At 41.7% G+C, this 25,469-nt stretch overlaps 1 protein-coding gene across 4 annotated transcripts in view; it reads left to right on the top strand.

Moving 5' to 3' along the window:
• Positions 1-25,469, top strand: part of lrp8 (low density lipoprotein receptor-related protein 8, apolipoprotein e receptor) — a 140,979-nt gene that overhangs the window by 90,795 nt on the left and 24,715 nt on the right. For all 4 annotated transcript variants that reach the window (XM_028403283.1, XM_028403282.1, XM_028403281.1 and 1 more), the window contains exons 5-10: positions 7,579-7,953; positions 10,521-10,643; positions 12,794-12,916; positions 15,135-15,254; positions 15,731-15,856; positions 22,861-23,032. In XM_028403283.1, the coding sequence (XP_028259084.1) occupies positions 7,579-7,953; positions 10,521-10,643; positions 12,794-12,916; positions 15,135-15,254; positions 15,731-15,856; positions 22,861-23,032 (1,039 nt within the window). The remainder of the gene's footprint in view (positions 1-7,578; positions 7,954-10,520; positions 10,644-12,793; positions 12,917-15,134; positions 15,255-15,730; positions 15,857-22,860; positions 23,033-25,469) is intronic.

Genomic DNA, 25,469 nt, shown 5'->3' with positions numbered 1-25,469 from the left:
GCATGCACACACAGACACACACACACAATCTATTGTGATTGCTTGTGAGGCAGTTAATATTCAAGCTGCTGTCAGATGGAAGTGATTGAGCTGTTAAAATGTTCTTTTCAGTGTAGCGGCTGTGTGTGTGTGTGAGCAGTCCCCATAGTCAGCGCACATCACGAAGGTGGTTAAGAAGAGTTTCTCCCTGGTGTAAACCAGTCAGGTTTCAGAGAGAGTTTGGGTCTCACTGAACGTTGTGGCATTTCTCTCTTCATCTAAGCTGCCATTTCGCTTGGATTCCCTGGGCTCTGCTGCCACGCTACATCAAGGCCTCATTTTCCTGGCTTTTCACACTGCTTTGACATGTTTTTACTCTGAGCAATGACAGTCTAACCAGCATAGGTGAACAGAAAATCTCCATTGGGATGATCATACAGCGGAGATAGGGTTGGAATGCTTTGTTTCTTTGTGATTGATTTTTGATTTTTATTTATTTATGTATTTTTTGTTTGATCCAGTCGTGATGGGGTCCGCAAGCCTCGTCCTAGTTCTGTACGGCTAGGACAAGGATTCATGGATGTCCATATTTTTAGTAATGTCACACACCTGATAACTGGTTTTAAGTGTGCTTTAAGAAAAGAACCTTCCTATGATGCCATTTCAGGACGCCACATCATTAAACCCTCACTGCCTAGAGTCCTGGTGTGTATCCCCTTTTAAATGATAAAAGTCTAGATGATTGTCAGCTCACATACAAAGACAAAAATCTATCAGTGTCCCACACATGTACTTTTCCATCGTTTCATTTTGTATTCTTTAGATAGGAGTCCTGTCTGACCAAGAACTTTTAAATAACAACATCAATGTGGTTCTTCAGTTATCACCATCTTGATAGAGCTTGATTGGAGCCTAGCTGCCTGTCACTTTTACCAGGCTATAAACTACATTTTAACATGAAGGTCTATGGACCTGCACCAGGCTGGCTTCATTTGTCAATGGTAAACAATGGAACTAGTGGAGAAAAAATGGTTTAGCTGTTTTTCATTTTTGTTTTAAACTCATAAAGATAATATCACAATAAGCTTCGGGGTGCTGAAATGGCTTCACTTATCTTGTGTTATATTTATTTATTGAATTTTTTTTAAAGCAATGACTGACATTTGAGATGACGCTCCACCAACAAAGCTCCAAATATGCAGTGTTGGCTCTGTGCCTGTTAAAGCCCATTTGGCCAGGCTGGTGGAAAGTGAATTTCTTCTGAAGCTGCCTTCTGTTTGTCAGTCAGTGATAAATCTATTCAGAATTTCATCTCCCCTCACTGTCTATTCCATTAGGAAAAGAGGATCACTTTTATGTTACAGTAAGTTGAAGAGCATAGGGATTAGGGCCTGTCTGTCTGGCGGTCACAAGCGTATATATGAATATTGGTGTGTGTGTGTGTGTGAGAGAGAGAGAGAGAGCAAGCTGCTATCCTTCTGTGCTGCGGCTTCAAAGGTCTAATGCAGCCAAAGCACTGATAAACACTTTGTGAGACAGACCCTGCAGAGGGACCACATGTCAAGCTGTCTGTGCCTGTCTTCTGCAAAAATGTGATGCATCAAAAGTATGATCTAAAACTGCCTCTGCTTCCTCTTGTTCTCCTCCTCCTCCTCCTCTTCTCCTCAGTGTTTTGACCCGGAGTGGCAGGGTAACGTTTTTAAATCTGGGCAGCACAGTAAAACCATCTTTATGCGTATGAAGAGAAGGCAGCACTCCTCCTCTTCTTCCTCTGATGCTTTGCTGTTTTAATGATACCAAGTGTAATGGTGCCTGATACATAGCAAGTGCTACATTAGCTGCGTGACCCAATACATGAAGTCTTAAAAGCAGCAGGGTTGTTGAGTGCAAGGGGAAAAAAGCAGGTTTTTCATTCACATGTTGTGTAATTTTAATGTCACTTTCATGAAGTTTAATTGTATATCTGTTCACTGGTGACCCTAAAAAGACACATTATCATGTAAATGCACACTTTTGATTCTTCTAAGTCTCCAATGAAAGTGGTAAAGTGTGTCAGCCATTATTAGTAAGACCTGGAAAGTAAGTCGCTGTCATAATTTGCACAGCTGGAGTAAATACATGGTTCATCGCCGTCCCCCTCTGCTGTCCTCCTTTGTGTTTGATGATAAAGCAGCATTTTGTTGAAAAGGGCATTTGGGGTTTTCATGAATACATGACATTTGCCTTTGTTTTGGTAAGGGAAGACCTGCTTTAGCAAGTTAGGTTTTCACTGGTGAATTGAGTGGGCGAAGTGACAGGTCATGCAGCAGTGCTCTGAAGTTACCCTTTAACAAGCAGCAGAATTCACTTTGGACCAATCAAATGCATGGTATTTCTAAAACTTCTGCACAATGCTTTATGTTTTTCTTTCAATCTAAGGGCAACATATTTTAGTTGCAACACACAATTATCCTTGGCTATAAGAGTTCACTGTAATGATGTCTACTGTAGCTTCATCAAAAAGCACTGCCAGACTGAGCATGGGTTTGGTTTCTATGACAATGGTGTTGTGAAAACTAGCATCATCGTTACCATCAGGGAAATGTGAGGTTGATATTTCCAGTCCATGGAAACAACAGGTGTGTACCTGGTGCCTGCATGTGTTGTTACGAAAGGGTAGGAGATTTTGAAAACTCAGTGACGCCTGACGCCTCCCAATCACATGGACAACTTGTCATTACCTGAAGACGAGCTGCGGTCTGTGACTTCGGCCATCATGCACGTACCTCTCTGGTGCACGCAGAGCAGGAAGAGAGTGACAACCAGCCAATACTCCGTGCAGGGTCCACCCGGAGGATTGGCTGATGTTTTTAGTGTTTTATAGCTTCCACAGATGATTCATATTCTTCATTTTAATGCGAAACTGCCGAACTAATTGGTTGCTATTGGATTGTAAAGAGAAGTTACACTAATTTTACAAAAAGTGCATCAGAATCAAATCTCCTACCCTGCCTTTAAGGGCAGGACCAGATCTTTATCTAACCCCCTAACCCTGTTTTATAACACCTAACCTTAACCAGTAGTTTTTAATGCCAACCCAAACTGTGAGTAAAAAGTTCTTAGCATTCATATACTCCTGGATGAAGCTCTGCCACAGGATTGGTACCACCACCCATCTCTCTGACCACCTTACATGGCTTTTGTGACTATATGTGTCCATGCCTCCATACTTATGGCCATTCAACATAACCAGTGGCGTCTAGCACTACTCATGATGTTTATCATCAATGCTTCTGTGAGGTATTGGCTAACGTTTTGGCGTTTAATAAAAATTAAGCAATAGAATTTTCCTGCTTTTTTGGATTTTTTTTTCCCACCCATCAGTCCTCATGAATACAGATGATGAGTTGTTTGCAATTATCCTCATGTATCTGACCGAACAAGACATGCTCGACTCAACACGGATTTCTTTTTTATTGATGCTCTCATGTGAAAGAGAAGGCACACATTGATATTCCATAGAGTAGATGAGCATGTGGCTTGTCTACTACACGGCCCATTAAGCCTCCTTGTCACAAAAAAATGGCTTCAGGTGTTACTGTCTGTTTTAGCAGTGTTAAACGTGTGTGTGTGTGTGTACTTCTATTTCAACACAGAGCTTTGAAGTAAATATTTTATTCCTGTTTTTGCTTGTGAAGTGTATATCTGTGATCTTCAGCTCACTTTTCTGATAACACACCTGGTTAACTGAGGTTTGTAGACTAGTGTTTGTATGTGTGCACGCCTCAGTGCCTGGCATGTTAGACCAGAGTGTGATTGGATTCCTCGCTCCAGAAACATTAAAGTCAGTGACTCGTAGAGAAAAGCCATGAGGTGAGAACAAGGTGTGTGAGCAGTATATCTACTGTCTGTGCGTTATTTATCCCGATCCGTTAATGTCCATCTCTTTTCTGATAGAGATTGTATATCTTCTCCTCATATGTGCATGCTATGAAGTAGACCATGTTGTAGGAGAGTTCAGTTGTCCTTCAGATCAAGGTCAATGAGCTGTGCCCTATCTCACTGCTCCATCTATTAGCTGTCTGGCGGTTGTTCTGGGGATGGATGGAGAGGAAGCTTTGACCCCAAGTTAAACACCGTCACCTACGGGAGAAGGTTACTGTCAAGATGTAATCTGGTACAGATTACTGAATACCTGGTTTAAATTGTAATTGGTGGAATAATCCATTGGATGGATGTGTTTAATTAACAGTCAGGACTCTGACACCTCTGGAGCACAATCAGATTCCTCTAAATCCTTCAGAGAAGCCATTTATCCACAAGCCATTTCAGAAAACACTAGTTTTAAATGTCACTTCTGTTGCATACAGTGCAGTTTGTATAAAATGTTTCCTTTCCTATCTGACCATCTCTCCTCTTTGTGGTTATCTGCTATTAAATCATGGATGCTTGCTGTTTCTGGGAATGGTTCCCTTTTGGTTTGAAAAGACATTTCTACTCTCACATCTATCAGTGGATCTACCGCCCTCTGAGCACCTGCTTTCCAATAATCTCCCCCTTCACTGTTGGATTGGTTTTGGCCTGTGTTAGCCAAGAGGCTGACGACACTGACCGATTGACCAAAGTCTTCCTGGGCATGTGTCAGATTGAAGGTAGCTGGCTGATAGGATCAAGGGATTGACGTAACACAGTGCTGACGTGCTCTGTGTGCTTATAGTGGACAAATGGTAAACACCAGTGTAAGAAAATACAGGCATGTATCAGTGTCCTCTGGCTCATCATGTAATTCTAGACTTACTTGATGATGTTGAGCTCAGGGACCTATTGAGTCAGACAGGCCACCAGGCATCAGAATAGGAGTCCTTGTTCTTGTTTATTGTGGCAAAAGGGTATAACAGAGTCTGAGCTAGGGTTGGGCGATATTGGCAAAAAAATTAATCACGATTAATTGTGGCATTTAGCCGATAACGATTAATTTGACGATTAATTGATGACAGTTGCACTTACATGTTTTTGACTCTAAATTGGCACAGTGTTCTAGCATGATACCGACAAATCATCAGTCAAGTTAACTACTTCATTCACAACAGGCTAAGCTGGTGAGTAGGCACCAACCAGCCATGGAAATATGTATTGATAATATTGAGGCACAAACTGCTTCAAAATAATAATGAAGCAAACTTTTAAAGTAACTTTGTCCTTCAAATGTTTTTATCTTAAGGTCACAAAGCATGTCAACATTAAAATTAAACAGACAAATAGACAAACAAAGTTCAGAAAAGTCACATCAGTGATTATTTCAAGTTAAAAAATGTGTCTGCGCAAATGAACCTGTGACTGGAATATGTCCCACACTAGTGCATGTTTTCACTCAGACTGTAGAACAGCAGCAGAAAAAACAAACAAACAAACAAACCGGACAATTTCACATTTAAATGTGTGTCTGTGCAAATCAACCTACGTTACGTTCTTCCAGCGCTTCGTTTGGTCGTAAGGAGCATGATGACTAAACGTACCGCGGATTCTCGGCTGAGTGGAATTCTTTCCAATATCTGCTGGAGGAGACTTCGCTGTTGTAATGTTTCCTATGTTGCTGTGGAGTCCGTAAATAAAGATCGGAGTTTATTCATTTGATACGAGCAAAAATTCAGTTACTATAGCAACAACCAACGCTACACGCGTCACCTAATGCATGTCGCGGCACTATATACAGCTGTAGTGTAGTGTTGTGTCCTCGTTGCGCTTTCTTCGTGCTCGGGCTTATGGTGACAGACGTTGAACTTATGTTAGAAACGTGCTGCTCCGCATTATTTAACTGAACACCACTGTCTTTTTATTGTTATTGTGGGCTCACATGTGCGCGGGTGATGGTGAGACTACGCCGCACACAAAAATGCGTCATCATGACGAGGCACTAATCGCCGTAATCGATAAGTGGCAAATATTAATCGGTTACAGTTTTTCTGACGATTAATTGCACACGATACGATTTTGCACAAGCCTAGTCTGAGCACAGGCAGAATCCTCAGACAGACACTGAGTTTATGAGAAATTCAGTCATTATATGTTCAACTCTTTTCTTTTGTCAAACCCAACCGCTTCCGAGATTTATGGGCTCTGGTGCTGTTTGTCCTCCCAGCAAACGGCTGATGACACTTTTGATTTAAATAGGGACAACTATGTCATTTAGCAATGCTTTGTTTAAAGTAGGTCAGTGAAAAGGCAGCACCGTTTACGGCTGGTTTAAGCTGAGCACAAACTGCTGGAATAGGTTAATGCCGCAGCATAGGTTGCAGTGGTGATCAGGCCAGGTTCTGAGACTCTGACTTTAGACTCAACCTGTTAATGTTGCGTCATTGTACACCCTTCTTCAGGGTCTGTGGTAGCACTGGATGAATGAGAGCATCCACAGACATACAATCCAAACTTCCTGCTGCTTTTAGAGGATGGTGAAATACGTTTTAATACAACCTATGAACCTCAAACTCAACCTAAAACTGATTTTATCCATGTGGCAAAAATCAATGAACTGCAAGCCATGTTTCTGTAGTAGAAATAAAGCCATTGAGAACAAGTTATCTGTCTTTAGTATCCCAGTGGGAGCCATGAACAAGCATGTCCCAGCCGTGCTGTTTATAGCCAACACACCTGGCTGACCAAGTTCTCTGGGAGAGCATAAAAACAAAGAGGTTTAGCAACACATCGTTGCCCTCAGGGATAAAGCACAACATGTTTTTTAGTTTTATGAGTAAAATTCCCTCCTTTGTTTGCAGCAAGTTTTCTAAAATAATAACTTTTTATCTTTGCCCAGCTCTTTGTTTACACCATTTGACCCCTGGACCACCTGAGTTTCTACTGGGATGGTGCTGATGTTGTTTATGTGCTTATGTTAATTAAATTACTTAGATCTGAGCAGGGATGATTAGCATGTAGCAGTAATAGCTAGCAGGGAATCCAATAGCCTATTATCATAATGAGTCCCTTTGGCGCACTGTGTGGGTAGGTAAAAGAGAGAGGGAGAGAGACAGTATAAAGCGGTTCTGTCTGTCGCCCAGAAGTGTTGCATCAAAGGACTTGTGTTGTGTTTTAGCAGTAAACATGATTCGAATTGATTTGTGCAGCCTGGCTGGATAACGTCACAACTGGGAGAGGGAATCCACAGTTAGTCACACACACCCTCAAACACAACACATAAAAAAAAAAACTTATCACACCTTTGTAATCATTTCTGTCACCAGATCTGGGAATTCAGTGAACAGACATGGACAGAATTATTCAGACTCCACAGGTATTTCTGTACAGACATATACATGCAGTACATGTGTAAACACTGCAGCAGGAGGCGGAGGGGGCACACACCTGCACAGAGCCATGATCCTGCTGCACACGTTCTAAACACAGTACAAATCATATGTGTTTTGGTACATAGCTGCGTTCAAGGTTTCATCAGTTTGACTTGATCAAACTTTACTTCTACCGGACAAAAGAGGCTCAAGGTTTTAATGTTCTTGGTTTGCCCTTTTCACACCTTAACTATCTGAAAAGACATTTGTGCATGTCCTCCTTTTAACTAACGTCCTCTGTTATCTGTCTTCTCCACCTTTGTCATTCCTCTGATAGATGCCAAGGCCTGCCCCTCCAAAGACTTCCAGTGCCGCAATGGCAAATGCGTGGCGCCGGTCTTCGTGTGCGACGGCGACGATGACTGCGGGGATGCCAGCGATGAGGAGAAATGCTCGGCCCCCACCTGCGGCCAGCACGAGTTCCGCTGCAACGACTCCGAGTGCATCCCCGCCCTGTGGAGCTGCGACGGCGATCCTGACTGCAAGGACAAGTCGGATGAGTCCATGGAGCGATGCAGCCGGAGGACAGAGCCCCAGAAACCTCGCTGCCCCGTGGGAGAGTTCCAGTGTGGGAGTGGAGAGTGTGTCCACATGAACTGGAAGTGTGACGGCGACGCAGACTGCAAGGATAAATCAGATGAAGCAAACTGTCGTAAGTCACCTGTGGACATGTTGTGTTTGAAGTGGAGAATAAAGTACATTTGTGTTGTTTGTAATGACAGAATATATATCTAGCAGAATAGCTTCCAGGTGCAGTGTCGCGGTTAAATCATTTGTTCAGTGCTCTTGTTAGGAGGCTAAATTCATTAATAGTTAGTTTGGTAATTATAAAACGTTAATGCCAGCTGTAGCCTTTAATGACGGTGATTAACAACAATGCCCATTGAATCTGGGAACAATGTGTGTGGCTCTCCACTGCTGAGAGTCTATACTTTAAAGGCTGACATGCTGTTTATTGAGAACAAAGACGGTGTGACAAATGTGCCACCAAACGTCTGAGGGAAGATCAATGCTAACTTTATCGTGATGATCCACGAGTGCGTTGCCATGCAACCGTGCGATCCTTATGAGCAGCAGCAGGAGAGACCTCCTCAGTGCGCGTTTGACCGTATGCGTTTCTGTTAAGGGACTGTGTGTGTGTGTGTGTGGGAGGTGAAGGTCCTTCATCAAGCTAAACCCCCATCTGGTCTCCTCTTCACACTCCTACGCACCACTCAGTGAGATGACAGCAGCTCCACACATAAGACATGATACAAACACACTGAGTCCACACTCCTGCACAAAACTCAGCCAGATGCAGGCTCTGCAGCAGGCGAGTGCTGGACTAGTTGAAATAATGACACTGTCATAAAGAACTGGTCCGAAACTTAAGCCGCAAACAGCTCATGTAATGTGCAGAATATTGCTCCTGCTTTATAATACAGGCCTCCACCTCTTTATGGTTATGGACCCTTTGTCGATGTAAAATGAGCATCATAGTCTACAATACTAGAGTATTGGATTAATACAAGTTTACTTTTAAGTGTATTCCTGATGTAACTGATTATTTTTGGTGGATATTGATCTTGGATTTCTTTATTTGTGAGTCTCACTGCCTTTTAATTTACATACATCACACATGTATCATCGTATTTAAAATAATCTGTACAAAAAGAACAGATTATCAAAATTATGGAATAATTATAATAATTAACCCATTTTTGGAAATGAAAGGTCAATGAATTGGATTATTTTGCTGTAGTAGACATCATATATCATCATATCATAGGCCTAATTAACAATAAAATAATTAGATGAAGCAATTGGCTAATTTAAAACACTGCCACATGAAACTAAAGCTTCAACATTTACCACATTAACACATTACATATTCAGCATGAAGCTGGTGTTCTCCTAAATATCAGTTCTCCTTAGATCATAAAATCTGAACTCACCTTAAATGCAGCTGGCAGGTACCAGCAAGTTTTAAGGTTAAATAAAGATGTCTGCTTTACTGTCATGCCATGAATCATCACTTTATAAATATCAATATGACAATTTTGACCAAAAAAAGGATTTATTAAAAAGTGTTGGAGCTCTGGCAGCAGCACTACACCTATGAATATAATAATAAATACATAGATTAAGAAAAAAGACCAATAACCAGGTTTGGTATCCCCCAGACAAGACGTGAGCTGTGTGTGTGTCTGTGTGTGTGTGTGGCTTATCACAGCGTGAATTAAAAGTGGGCGGTAGGAGGTTTGTGTAAAACAAGATGTAATAGTTTTAGATGTCTGTGTAATGTAAATGAGAGCTCAGCTGTGGGAGGTGCAACATTTCAATGTAAATGAGAGCTGTGAGAATCACAGCATATATTCAGTTTTTTCCTCTCCTCCTCCTCCTCCTCCTCCTCCTCCTCCTCCTCCTCCTCTGTCCCATCAGGCTTTGCTCATTCCCTCAGACTCATCTCATTTGAAACATCTGTACCATGCTTTTCCACAGACACACAGAGACAAGTGACTGTGAAAAGCATGACAGGAGGTTAACGTAAATGAGAAATGGTCAAATCGTGTCTCAAGTTGGTTTTCTCTTCTCCCAGCTGCCAACGTTTCTGCAGATGGCAATCCGTTATTATTACTATTCATCCAGAGGATTTATCATAATTAGCCGCGCTCAGATCCCAATCATCTGGCTGAGAGAATCAGCACATTTTATGATGGCACAGGATTATGTCCTGCTCACCATGTGCCTGTCTTCGAGTCAGGTTCTCATTTCTTTGATATAAATGTGTGTACACCTTGCAGCAGGCATGCCATCATGTTTGATCATACACATGTGTATTCAGTCAAGTGTGCCATATTTCCCGACGCAGTCATTGTGTGGCAAGCGTTATTTTGTGGGCTCCACAACCATTGATCATGTCTGCCTCCACTCCCCTGGCAGGAGCCGGTCCAAAACACAACACATGAATAATTAAACAGCCAGTTAAAAAGACGAATGAGTTAAATAAACCTGCCGGCCGCTGTTAGAGCAGGCTCCAGCACACATCTGTATAGAGAGCTGCACATGCACACATTCAGAGTTGTGTGTGATTGATTACTGTAGGATTGTAATGTACTCCAAGGTGATGTGTGAAATAACAAGAGGAGCTTTTGACTGTGTGCTGTTGAGATGAACAGGTTTGTTTTTCTTATCAATAATGAGGTAATTCTAACATGCGTGTGTTGTTGTGTCCCTCAGCCCTGCTCACATGTCGACCTGATGAGTTCCAGTGTGGCGACGGCTCCTGTATTCACGGCACCAAACAGTGCAACAAGGTTCATGACTGCCCGGACTACAGCGATGAAGCTGGCTGTGTCAACGGTACGAGTCACATGAGTGCAAAAAGGCAGTTTCCTGATTATCAGCAGATCAATACCGTAAAACTTTTAATAATAGCCCGGGCCTTTATTTGCCTAAATCGCAAAATTGTCTGTGTTTATATTTGGGACAGGCGGCTATTTGGGACAGGGCTTTAATTATTCTGGTGAAAAAGAACCATCCAGAACTAGCTGAAAGTTTGTCCACATCCCTTCCATCATTAATGTCATCGTACATTTCTTTAGCCTTGTTTATGTGTCTCCATGACAACGCCACATGTTGGTATAAATTGTTTTTTTTTTATGCAATATTTATAGTTATATATTTGCTCCTTACCTTATGAGAAAATCAGACCCGGCTTATAATTTATAATTATGTCCAAATCCATAATCGGACCTGGCCTGTAAACGGCACCGGTGTCAGCTCGGCTATTATTTGAAGTTTTACGGTATATCATATTTCATTTCTCTTAGGCTATGTAGGCATAAAACTCTGCTGTGCTGAAACTTCATATTCTGTCGAACCATCTGCAAATTTAATCTGTGTAGTTTTTCATTCCTTTGTTATACTTAATATACCCTTAAAATTTGTCCAATTATATCTTTATCACTTTTAAAGAGATTCACGGGGGGATATGACAGAGAGCAGCACAGATGGCTGCACCGGTTGATTCTGCCCCATGAGAAACTTTAATCAGAAAATTCTGCATCACAGAAGAGAGAAAGGCACCGAGCTCGGGGAACGGGGGCTACGGTGTCAAAGTGTTCCAGAGTTTTCCTTCCAATTCTTCCCCGTCTCCTGAGTGTTAGAAGGGAGAGAGGCATGAGTCACATTTGCAAAGCCAAAGAAGTGCTATTGGCTTTATTGACTCGCCGCATGGGGCACACACAGAAATACTAATCAGCAGTGAAAGTTGTTCAATGCAAGAAAAGACACCGCTGCTACTTCTACTATACTGGACCATCCTCTGAAGCTTAGCTGCCCTTCCATTTGAACTAATTATCTAGAGCAGGGGTGCCCACTACGTCAATTGTGATCGACCGGTCGATCATGGAGGGGGTGCGGGTCGATCGCGTGCCTTTTAAAAATAATTTTCATGTTAGTTTCATCTATCCTCATGGTGCCTCACAGATCCTTTATAACACAGATGACTCACTCTCTTCTGATCGCCCGCGTCATTTCTTGTTTGTATGATTGAAGGAGTGAGATCTCTCACCGTCAATACAAGACCTTTGGGGCAAGTTTTTGGGCCGTGTCAACAAACCGGAGAGACAGTTGAGTGCTGCAGGCGGAGAGACGGAGGACTGCAGCCTGATGCCAGTTCAGACTGGATGCTGCGCGCTGTGTTTTTATAATGTTCTTCAATCATGGTGCCGGTGCTCTGGCTCGTTAGTTAGCTAACCTGTTAGCTAGCGTCTGCTAACATAAGTCCGTCTGTCAATGACAGGCTGATTAACAATAAACTAAAGTAGGAACAGCGGTTGAAAATGGAGAAGTAAATGGTGAAGTAGGAAGACTTTGCTTGCTGTTTTATCATTTAAAACACAGTAAAAATAGGGATTATTATTTTTTTATTACCTTTATTATCATCTATTAGCAGCCTCTCTCTTCACTTAATGCCCAGTCTGCCCCATGACACACAGACTTGACCTTTATGTTTACTAAAAAATGTAATTTAACTACACATTGTTATTTTTAATTTGATAAAGATGTGTAATTTTAAGATTTCTGTGTTGATTATTATAACCTGTTTATATATACTGTTCACACATCCTAAAATGGAAATCAGTTATATACACATGTGTATGTACGTGGATTAGAGTAGGTAGATCATTTTGACTTGGTCATTGTAAAGAGTAGCTCGTGAGCCGAAAAAGTGTGGGCACCGCTGATTTAGAGAGTTGTTTTATTTTTCCTGATTCCTTTCCTAAATCTAATCTGAGAAGTGATCTGATTGGTTGAAGTCATCCTGTGAAATACAGCTGTGTCAGGTTAAAATGTGCAAAAATAAACAACTTCTTTGAATTTGTTGTATTGCTCTAAAAGGTGTAACAGTCACTGTATCTTTACCCTGAACACAACAATAATCACACAAATGTACTTGTTTGCGTCTTGTCTCTAATCTTCAACTTTGTGTGTTGCATCTTCTACAGTTACAAAGTGTGACGGGCCAAAAAAGTTCCGCTGTAAGAACGGGGAGTGCATCGACAGCAGCAAGGTGTGTGACAACGTGAAGGACTGCAAGGACTGGTCAGATGAACCTGCGAAGGAGTGCGGTAAGATCCTTTGTCTTCATGCACAGAAACACATTCAAAGACTAATTAGCAAAACCCCCAGATATGTATATGGTGGATCATACTGTACATGCTACTGTATTAGCACTGACACACACATCAAGGCGCGGTAGACTTGTTTGAATGTGGGTGGTCGCTCTTGTTGGTAAAAGGAGATTCATTCGATCAATGCAGAGTAAATCAGGACATTTCTCAGCTGTCTTGTTATGATCAAAGAGCCGAGCGGCTCTGCCCTCTAGTGCGATCTCTGCCAGGGAAACGTGCCTGGACTATATTACCCATAAGGAGCTACGTAGATTATCTGCACACCACAGATAATTACCACTTAGTGAGCTTCACTCACACATCTCACATCACAGGCAGAGAAATCCATCTGAAAAGCAGAGCAAGGAGAATCACACCTGTTAATAAAACCCATTGACTTAATGAAGCGCGTGAGTAATTGCAATCGAAGCAACTTGTGTTGCATCAGTTTGATGTTTTCTACTCAAGTGCATGTATGAGTTGAAGTCTCAGAGGTTACTCAAAGAAACTGCACTTCACCCACGGCCTCGCTGTGGAGTGGACTCTCACCAGTCACAAAAATTATATGTGAGCGTGCTGCCCTTTCAGCCAGCTCTGATCATGAAGCAGATAGATATGTGTTGTAATGAGATCGCCCTCTAACCAGATCATGAATGTTAAACATGCTGTCTGTTTAACAGACCCCCCCCCTTTGGTGTGGCTATAACTGAAATAATCAGACCAGAGAAATCTAACATGGCGTATTAAGAGGAGAAGGACACACCTAACGAGCTCATTATTGGTTAATATAACTATATTGTCAAAGGTATATGGACACTTATACAAAGTATATTTTGATTTTTTTAAATAGCAGTATAATGGAAACTAAACCTAAAGTAGACATGTGAAGACTATTGAACAAGATTGTTCCAAATGATTGTAGAATTAGAGAAATAGATCCGATCTTCCTGTCATCCTTTATTTTATCTCAGTTTCTAAATATCCAGCATCACTTTTTCTACTTCTTCATCACTTTAGTCTGCTGTCATGATCACTAGTCAAACATAGAACTGAAGTTAATAGATGGGCCACAGGGGTCAGACCTGTTCTGATCTGGTATCGAGTTTAGTTATTTAGTTAATTTACAGAGCTGATATTTGATCATAATATCAGATCATGCATCCCTGCTAATCAGACCCAGATGTTTTTTGTTTTTCTCCCTCAACAACAACCCTGAAAGATGTTTGGATTTTTCCCCTAAATCTGGTCCTAACTGTGACTAATAAATGTCATTTCTTGTTCAAACTTGTCTGTGTGTAAAGAAAACGTTTGTCATTTGTGTTTCTACCCTTAATAAGTTCAATAATAAGTTTTGGTGTATTTCAGTCTGATTGAAGGATCCTAAGCTTATTACCTGATAAAATAAAATGGCTATGCTATGAATTACAGCTTTAATTTCAGTTAAATATCATTCTCATTTGTCAGTCTACACTCCCTCCCTCTCTCTCTCTCTCTCTTATCCCAGTGGTCTCAAAGCTGTACCTGTAGCCTTGAAGCCTAAATCTTTAATGTAAACCGGTAATGAAGTACCACCTTCAGCTTTCGGCTGCAATCTCTCTGCACTCCCTGGAGGGTAGTTCAAAGACAAAGGGATAAATGGAGGCTCGGAAACAGAGGCAAAAAAAAGGAAAGAAGTGATAGCTGAGAGGAAGTCCAGTCTGTTCTCCCAAAATAAACAAAAAAAAACAGTAGAAGAAGAAATGGGGAGAGTGAGATGAGGAGATGAAGGAGAGCATGTACTTGTGTAACAATCGGCATTATGGTGGAGTGGCACCTGGTACAGGCCAAGCTCCCTGTCAGAAAGTGGATCAGTTCCAGGTCCGTTGGGCTCCGACAGTGCCTGTGGTCTAGGAACAAACATACATGACCACACACACACACACGCAGCTTTTAAGCTCACTGTCTTCTCTTTTTGAATTGAATTTTGATGTATGCAGCCGCACTTGACAGGACAAAATTATCTTAACTGGCAGGATAATTACAACTATCCACACACATACGACTGTGGGGGGTTGTTTTGTCTTCCTGTCCAGCTCTTTTTCTTTTTTTTCTAAAATCCTTTTCCTTCCCATCCCTCTGCCTTCTTCCGCCCTACTTTCTTCTTCTCCTCCTCCTCCTCCTCCTTGTCTTTCTGCAGGCCTGAATGAGTGTGCAGACAACAATGGTGGCTGTTCCCACATCTGCAGGGACCGGAGAATTGGTTATGACTGTGACTGTCCCTCTGGGTACAAACTTCTGGACAAAAAGACATGTGGAGGTAAAGAAAATAAAAGTTTTATTATAAAATCATTCAATCTCTGCTTTGTTGAACTCAGTCAGGAACCAGGTTGCATTGATACCTGGGCTGTGTTATAGTCAGAGCAACAGTTTAACATGGTCTGATTATCTTTTAAGCCCTCAAGATTTTAGGGAAGGTGCATGAGGTCCTGGTGACCCTTGACCTTTGACAAATTCTCATCAATGTCTCTGGCTATTTGCCATTGCAGAGGCATATTAATAAATATTTCCTGATATATTGAAATGATGGCTTTATCAGGAAAGGCACTGGGTTTCACATGTAGATGAAGATGATATCGTCCTTCCTGTTTAAGCATGATGAATGCAGATGTTAGCATTTTCTTTCCAAGTATCAAAATCCCTCTCTGAAGTGAAGAGTCTGTTGAGAAACACTTTGTGTCTATAGTTACATTGTGTTGCTCTTCATGTCTTTGTGCCATGTTTTTCTCTCCACAGACATCGATGAATGTGAGAACCCAGACGCCTGCAGTCAGATCTGCATCAACTACAAAGGAGACTACAAGTGCGAGTGCTACGAAGGCTATGAGATGGACCCTGCGTCTAAGACCTGCAAAGCCGTGGGTAAGCCATTCACTCGCTCACATTTGCACAGGTGAGGGCACACACTGTCATAGATGGATGCTCTCGACAAAATACATGAGCACACATATGCTTAAAAGGAATAACACTTCCCTACCCAGGCGTATACACACACACATAAATTACTCTCCCATGCCAGCACCCCTAACCACCAAGTCACATCAGACAGTGAAAGGAGAGGCTCGCTTTGTATGCGGGCCCTGCACAGCAATCTGTGCAAAGATAAATATTTGCCATCTTTTTTCTGCAGTCCTCACTAGTGAAAAGTTTGCAGCCAGCTGCCTCTGCTCTCCCTGCAGTGTCAAGGGAAGAATGGTGTGCAAAGTGAGGAGGAGGGCGGGTGGGTATGGGTGGGGGCTGCCTATAAGACATAGGCAGGGTCTGTACCCCTTCTTGCCCTGGCCAAACACTCTGAGCAGTGGTTTGAATGAGAAAGATATCTCATGTTCCCTGAGGTCCACTGGACAAGATTGTTATTGGAAACTGAAGTTTCTTAATCCTGAATTGAAAGTAGCAGCAATTCTGCAGTTGCCATGTTTGGGTATTTATAATTGTACGTTGCCAATGTGAACAGATGTTAGTGTTCTTATGTAAGGAACTCCAAAAAAAGAGATAATAGCTTTAACTTTAGCTTGATGAATGTAGAAATCGCTTGCTTTGAGTAGACAAGCAACAGATTCAGCCAAGCATAAGCATAGGTATTTATTTATATATTTATTTACATGTTTTATTGCTTTCGCTGTCAGGGGAGATCCTTAACTGTTTTTCATTGTTTCTATGGCGGTAACAATAAAGCCTGAGTAGCTTCAGCCAACTGGATGGGATTACCAGCACCCACAGACTGTATATAACTATAGGCAACATTTCACCTGTAGGTTTCTGAAGCAATGTATACATGTTAGCAGTATCACAGTCAACCTAAACTCCAAATACAGGCAAAGAGTTGGAGCACAAGCGGGGCTGAGCTGGGCGGGCAGTCGTGGAAGATGTCAGTTTGTACTGTGATTTGGCACCTGCTGTCAATCAAAGCAGTCATGTCCATATTTATGTGTAATTCTACGTCCAAAAATGAGTAGAAAATTCACCTCTTATGCAGTTGTGACAGAAAGGAACTTGTCAATATAGACCAAAACATTTTTTTTGCTGTAAACATTTGATTGATTGATTGACTCACATTTGGAGCTTTCAGGGTGAACTGCAATTTGCATGGGCCTCATTTCTCAGCCCCATTGATTGCTCTTTGCCACACTGCGTCACAAAATCCACCTAGTGTACCTCAGGTATAGGTGGCTAAATGTATCTTTCCTGCTCGCTAATCATATAATTTAAAAAACAAAAAAGTCAGTGTGAGGATGTTCGGTAATGCAGAGCATGCTAATTGAGTTTTATATGGTGTGCACTGCAGTTCACTTAATGGCCAAAGGGGTTTCGTGACCCTTATTTAGAACCTTTGAAAGAAGATGAGAGGTTGTACCTGCAAGACAGTTTTATCCATAAGATGTTCCTGCAGTTCTTACAACTACTCATATGCATACATTGGTGATGGAACGTTTAACTGATCGACTTACACAGTGAATTAACTTTTGTAGCGAGAAAAGGGGACTAAAAGAGCATTAGTGGTAATTATGGTCTTGGGTTATGTCATTATAGGGTGAACTGGTCTGGTAATGAGAGCGCTTTAAAGCAGAAAACAGGCCCTCACGCCTAGCCTAAGTGGCATAAAAACTGCCATCGATTGCTTTATGTCTCTGTGTGAATCATCATTACTCTTAGGCAGAGCAAACCGTCCTTGTCAGAGGCTGCAGAATTTATTAGAGGGGAGTTCAGGCAAGCAGAGAAGGAAAAAAAACAGATGATTGGACAGATGTCTGTCTACCTCTGTGTTCATTAACGTAGCGCAGACATGTATCCATACTTTCACACAGCGTGCCAAAGGCGGCGGCACAGAGGAAGAGTCTGACACGCTACGGCATTATTTTTCATGTCAATGTTTGTTTACTCAGAGGAACATGTAGAGATGGGGCCATAAATAGAGAGATGGCTGCTTTGTGAAGCTTAGGTAATGTGGATTTAATGAAGTTGCATTTGCCCGTGAACTCAATCCTCGACACACACACAGAGAGAAATCAGCACACGTATACACTTTACATTCTGCTCACACATGCAGTTATTTTGAGTCGCATCATAATTTGGGGACAGATTCAATTCCTGTGTTACTTACTGGTCAGGAGGAATGGCACATTCTGTGATGAGATGTGACAACTGCCAGCATCGTGTGTGTGCATGTTGATGCACAGGCTGCAGGATGCCTGGCTGTCTGCCTCCAATCAGCCTCAGACTGCACCTAAAGCCATATGCTGCTGCTCTGAGTTAGGCTGTTATAGATGATTGTGAAAAGTGTTTAGTGAATCCTCAATTTTTAGTGTGATCTCCAACGTATAGTGCTTCATTCTAATCCTCATGTGTGGCTTCTGGCTCTGCAGATCAATTAAAACGTGATATGCAGCTATTACAGTGGCAGTGCTGATCACAAGTAAAGTCCCAGTTTGAAGTCGTAATTCTTTTTCCACGTCTAAGCCGGTATTTGTGTACATGCGCACGTTTGTTAGCACATGACAGCGTCCAGTAAGTCCCCCAAGGAATGTTTGGCTCTACACCTAATTGCATTCCTTGTTTTTGTGTTTTACACCTTTATGGATTTGATGGCAATCGCTGGCTGAAGTTATTGTCAGAGAAAGAGTTTGGGAAACTTAGTGTATGTCAGAGAACAACACAACCACACAGAAGAACGTCTACTGGACAGTCAGCTGGATTTCAGTGCCTTAAAACTATATTGCAAATAGTTTGCTTGCATTATTATTATTACAGATAATGTGTGAAATTCACACAGTTGTGGTGCCTAAAGTAACCTGAACACAAGGACACTCGATTTTCCCATGACCTTTAATTTAGCACAGTATCGGGTTTGAATATAAAACTTGATGAAAATAAATGTGAAATCGTTTCCTCTTTGCAGGCTTGCAGCTAATCCTCTTAAAATAAAAATGGCAGCAGAAAAGAAAAAGCCGTTTTTTCTGCCACCTCTGTTGTCTGTTGGGAAAACAGACTTTGTATTGCATGAAGGTGCCTTTTTCCCTTTTTTTGATCTGTTACCAAAAAAAAACTGAAAAAGCATCAGTGTGGTTGGCAGCAACAGCAACATAACAAAAATCCAGAGCTAAGTTTTTATAAGCTGTTGAACCTTGAAGGAGAAATGTTGAATACAGCCAATGAGATGAGAGGCATCAGCAGGAAGAATCAGGATGTTTACACTCGGTATAAATAAAATGTCCAAATGTCAGTGTTAAGAAGTGGAATATGACTTAATCTGCATTGCAGCAGACTGCTAACATGTAGCCAGGTAATAAAAAATAGTCATAGTTTTCATGTTTGTTAGCATTCCAGACATATTTTTGTGCCACATATTTTTTCTTTCACTCCGTGTAGTTTTAAACATACAACATTTTCCTGCATGTCCAGTTAGCATATTATCTTTTTTAAGTCAAATGCCCAAATGTCAATGTTTGACTGCTTTATTTGTGCAAGTTGAAAAGTGCTATAGTTAAATAATAGTAATTTATTTTCTACTCCATACAAAGACTTAGTTTGGAGTCAAGTTGGATTTCCAGGGGCCAGCACCAGTGGATGGCTCTGGATAGACAGACAACAAATCAAAGAAACAAAGTCTGTGATATTCATGTTGCAAAAGCAAGAGCGACAACCAGACTGTAGTAAGGACAACAAAAATGTCCTGTAGTGGAGTATGTATGCCTGTGAATGACTGATGTCGGGTTTGATATGAAATCTTGAAAATTCAAAGTATTGTCATCACACAAGGATTGGTCAGTACAGTTTGTACCGAGTGAAACTGGCTCTGTATTTCGCAGAGTGAATAGATATGGCTGGCCAGGTTGTAGTTCTTAGAATTTGGCAGATCTATAGGAAGGAATGAATATTAAAAATGGTTGTAGTTATGGTTTTCAAGGTAGCCACATGCTAATCTGCAGTCAGCTAATCAGGCAGCGTGCTAATACCAATGAGCGTTCAGCTAGAGAACTCTTAGATTTTAGAGTGAATAATGCACACCTGAAGCTAAACGCTGCGTGTAATCTGTTGGATTTAACTTATATTACACATTAGTCCTTTAAAACAAATAAAAGTTGGTGTAATTTAGAGAGAAGAGACGAGGAGGATGTGACAGAATGGTGAGAATGAATTACAGGTGCATACACACGGGCTGATAAAAGCAGGATATGCTGTCACAACAATGCAGAAGAAACATACAAACTGCCTGCAGACCAAAGTGCTGCTTCCTTTTCGTCTCTTGTTCCGGTGTACTGCAGGCTCCACCGGAGTGCCAACAGCAGTTTGTGCCACGCTTGACAGTTTGAGCACACATTCAATACAAAATGGGTTTTGAGCATTGATCATATTTTTCAGTATGGGACCCAAAGTGTTGTAAAAACACTGTCAAAACTTAACATCCAGGTTTTTCCTCATAATCTCAGGCTTTTAATAATCCAGTCCATGACATTTAATGTTGTCCGTCTGCAGGAATATTGATAATATTTATCCAGCATACAGATTTACACCTAATGTATGCTTAATAAGACATTTTCTGGCCATGGTTTGCAGGTGCACACACACCTGAAGGAAACAGTTCTCATGGAGACTGTGGCATTTCACGACACAAATAATGAAGCGTTATATAAGCAGCTTTATGGTGAGGAGTGTTCAGAAGTTGGACGACTTTTGACACTTGTTGACAGAAAGTTTATTTCTGCTCTCTGCCGCTGCGTCTTTTCATCATCGCGCAGCGTCGTGTGTATGTCTTAACAAGCGCCGCTGATGTCGACGTGTGTGTCTGCTCCCAGACATCACATCATCCTGTTAACCGTCCTCCGCCGTGGGTCCATTCACCCCTCAGCTGCAGCTAAACATCCCCGTCAGCTTGCAATATTCCTCACTATTATTTCCGACCTTTCCATCGGACTTTACGTTGGATTTTTTTTTCTCCTCTTACTTTACAAATCTCTCAACATAAGCATCTGCTTTGGTGCAATTCAAATCAATACACCTGCGGTACCACCTAATGGGATGCTCTATCCCGTATTTATCATTTCACAGGTTTATCTTAATTGGCTAACAGGGCAGAGCAGCCCTGAACTGGCAGCGCAGCTTAAAATATATCAAGGGAACCATGCTCTCTTTTTAAGATAGCTGACTGTTGCTCTGTGGGATCTATGAAGCATAGATAATATTGCACTTTTTGATGACATCTCAAATGCTGTGGCCTGAAAAAAACAGTGACTCAGCGTCTTTTTCCTTGAGAAGCACATATTGCTGCGGCAACAGCGATGAGGGATAAGGAATCTTAAAAAGATTCAGGGGGATTTATGAAAAAGAAGTCAAATGTGTCTCTGTCCTTATTATTCCTCTTTCTGTTTTCCCACCTCGCGTTCTCTTTCCTCTGCTGTCACTTCAACTGATGTCTTATCCTTCTCTCTTCCTTTCCCTAATTACATCCTCTTACTCTTCATTTCTCCATGACTGTACCTGCATCCATCACATTTGTTCATGCCTGTCTCTGGCTTGCTTTTCCTCTCTCTCTCTCTCTGTCTCTCTCCCTCTCTCAGCAGGTCAAATTGATGGTTACAAACCCAGCAGTCAGAGGAAAATGATTGAATCCAAACAGTAGTAGAAATGTAATATTTTCTCCCTGTGCAGTAGAGCGCAGTAAACCGAAGGCTGAGGAAACCTATCACGGCAAGCCTGGCTCTGTGGGGAAAAGATGAGTGTGTGTGTGTGTGTGATTGTTGCCCAGCGTTGTCTCTTGTTTAAAGGCTCTGTGTGGTATTTCTGCTTTTCTGGACACTGTTGAGTCAAGAGTGACGTGACAGATAGAGGAGGAAGAGAAGGAGCGAGTGAATGAAACGGTCAGGGATCTGTGGGAAACTGAGCAAAAAGACACAAATCCAGAGCAAAACTGTAGAAATGACAGCAGTGTGGTTGGAGTATATTAAAGCGTGTCCTGTTTGCTGCTCGTGCAGAGGATTTGCAGCCTAATGTGGGTGCATTCGGCATATTTTTGTGGGCACTAAAGATGTAGTTGACCTTGCAGACTGCATGAGAATTATTCAAATGCTTGAGTCATGCTCACCTTCATTCTGCAAAAAAAAAAATGCCGCGAGCACAGCACACACTGTGTGCACCTGAAAATGAGAACCCAGAACACACTCCGGACACACTAAAAATAGAACATTGTGAGTTTGTTGGGCCACTTTATCTGCACGCACAGGGCGCTTTATGACTCCAGCAGCAGGACACGCTCTCACATGCATATTCAGCGCTCCTTAAATAGATGTGTCCTTTTTAAGTCACATACTGCACTGTGTTACTTTTCTGCAGCAAATAATTGTGTGAATAATTAAGTGCTGTCTAAATGTGTATGTGGATAGAATACATTGTCATTTTAAAGGCTTCATTTGGATGATTTATTTATGCTCACATCATCAAAAATACATGCTTTAAGGACCTAAATAGTGCAAATGCAAAACAAGGACTCAGCTTACATTATATTCTCCCACGGGATGAAGAATCAACACACAGCTCTAACCATGGCTGTTTTTATGCAGCCATACGTACAGTATGTTAACAGTGCTCATGAAGTCCTGTCGGGGAGCTGGAGCATCTTTATGAGGCTTAAGGCCTTAAACCTGAGTTGCCTTATCAATACACTAGCGTCTGTTTCTCTGTGTTCAGTTGACTCAAGGTCTTATTGATCTGGTAACACATGACAGTACTTTAATTACATCAATCTCTGCTGCCAGTGTAGCATAAAGTCACTGTGACCTTGTCTCTCTCGGCATCATCACGTTAGCCGAAAAAGCACAGATATACAGAACAAATATTTGTTGTCTTATCAGCGTCTTCCCTGTCTCCATCAGGAAAGAGTCCGTACCTGCTGTTTACCAACCGCCATGAAATCCGGCGCATCGACCTGCTGAAGAGCGAATACACGCAAGTGATTCCCACCCTGAAGAACGCCGTGGCCCTGGATGTGGATGTATCCACTAACAAGATGTTCTGGTGTGATCTGTACCATCGGAAAATATACAGGTACACACACACACACACACACACACACAGTGAAGAATTGGTTGTGCTTCAAGGTCACATTTCGACCCTGACCAGAACTCATGCAGAGACATCACTTTACTGCATCCACTAATTGACTGGAATCTGTTGGATAACTGTGCTAACATAGTGGCACAAGTTCTGCTTCTGTTATGCTTGATTAATTGATAGGATGCAATAATCCATTAAAACGCTGCATGGACAAAAGTATGTGGACACCCAGCCACCATATGAGTTTGCTGGTCTCCATTTTTTGTTACGGCTGAGGGACCCAGATTTGGGGGCTTTTTCATGCACCCAAAAAATAAAAGCCATATAACACTGTACTAACCATGTAAAAAATAATCATATTGCATATCAAATTAAACAGGACAAGCACATATAAGCCATATTTATACACATCAAACATAACTTCAACACCAGGCAAATCAATTATCACTCACCAAAATAAAATTCTCATATCAAAGTCGACACACTTGCCACATGGTTATTGCTAGCTCTGTGATACTTCAAGTCACACAAACAAACTAGGTGTCATATGAAAGCTGAGACTTTACCAATTGACACTGTTACAGTTGTTTTGCTATATTATAAATATTTGGTCAATTAGAATATAAAGAATATAAAAGTAAAAAATCACGAGTAACAAAAAATTCAAAAATAATCAGTCATATTTGAGGGCAATAAATGCTTGGTTCAAATAGACCAACATGTCTGTGTTTATTCAAGACAAAAAATATTAGGATTAGACATTTATTATGTTTGTGGAGGACTTTTTTGGGAGGAGAATGTAAACGGTTGTTTAGCATAAAATGCATTTTCTTCCATGTGGCTGGTCATTGGTGAGTCTAGCACTGATATTACTACTACCTGTCAAATCTATTGGTTCTGACCTTTTGATAGAGGTGTCAATCATCCTAATCAACCTGTCTATTGTGAAGTTGTGAGCCTGCATATTTGACAAGGTATTAGCTTAGCATTAGGTGGGCGTGGCATAAAGTCTGATGAAGGGTGATGTCAGGCATCAGGTGGCCTTGAGGGCAGGACAGACGAGTGTCGAACACACAGGGGCAGGGCGGAGCATTTATTGAAGCGGTCTCCCAGTTTTGAGGTGGTGTCCTCCAAAGGATGCAGTCTACGAAGCTTCATAGACCTCATGGGTCACACCAACCTGTGGAAGACTGCTTATCATGATCAAGTTATCATCCACACACTTGGTTTGTCCATAGAAAGCCAGAATACATTGGTTGAATAATCATGGACGATCAATCAATAATGAAAACATTCATCAGCTGTAGGTCTTTTAGACTACATTAAGACAACATTAAGATTTTCTAAAGACAGTCCGGCAGTATGATGTGCACGTACTCTCCGTCACACAGTGTATTTTGTTTAAAGACAGGTCTTCTTTTTGATTGGCAGGGTATTCTCCCTGACCTTAGAAGTTTAAATAACTCTCTCTCCTCTTCCCTTTGCCAGTCTGTCATTACCTGTCTCCTCCATCCATCCATCTTGTCTGCTTCAACCTGTCACACCTTCTGGTAGTGAGGCAGACACACCTGGAGGGCTGTGTCATCTGTCTGACAGTAATAGGTGGAGCCGTTTGTCCTTCACACTCATATTCACACACAGTAATGTCTACTGTAGGTGTGTGTGTGTGTCAGCCTGATGTCTGGCAGGTAGAGGGAGGGGCCTTCTATCATCTCAGCCGAGCCATATGCTCCCCCTAATTTCACTGCCTCGATAATCACCACCATTACTCATCTGCATACATGCACGTGCACAGACAAGGGGCGCTGACAAAGAAAGGACAGATGAACCCATCCATCAGGAGGAACTCCAGTAAATAAACTCAAACTTACAGGTTGTGGTTAGCAACAAGTGAGGTCTTTCACTTTTATCCACTAAGGTTTGTCCTTGGTGCCTAAAAACGTACAATCAGATTTATGAATAGGAGATTTTTTGAGCTTTCATACCATTTAGACGACCTACTCTTCAGGTTTTGACTACTGTACTGTCACAGTGCTGGATAACTGTGATGGCCACATCTCAGAATTTTTACAGAATGACAAACTGTACCATAATTGAACATGTTGTGTTTGTCCATGGAGTGTATACCTCAGGCTATAGTGCATGTCGGATGTAGTTCACTGGGCAGTTTTCACAGAAACACTCTACAACAAGGCACGTCATGTAATGTGTGGCTGTATTCAAACAACGACACAACATTATTTGGGTCATGTGGCCCACTGGAAGGGGTGGGGCTTAACACTCCACTGTTGAGAGTCTATGGAGGACGGAGCTCACAACCTTGAGTTCATGTCTATATTCACAAGTTGACTTCAGTGTAGTTTGTGAGATCTGCTTTATGCTGTTACAAAATGAATCCAGCTGTCACTGGTCTGCAGTGAATCATGGG

This window comes from Parambassis ranga, chromosome 4, assembly GCF_900634625.1.
Source record: "Parambassis ranga chromosome 4, fParRan2.1, whole genome shotgun sequence".
Lineage (NCBI taxonomy): Eukaryota > Metazoa > Chordata > Actinopteri > Ambassidae > Parambassis > Parambassis ranga.
Note: the sequence above shows the minus strand (reverse complement) of the source record. Positions and strands in the feature narration are given on the sequence as shown.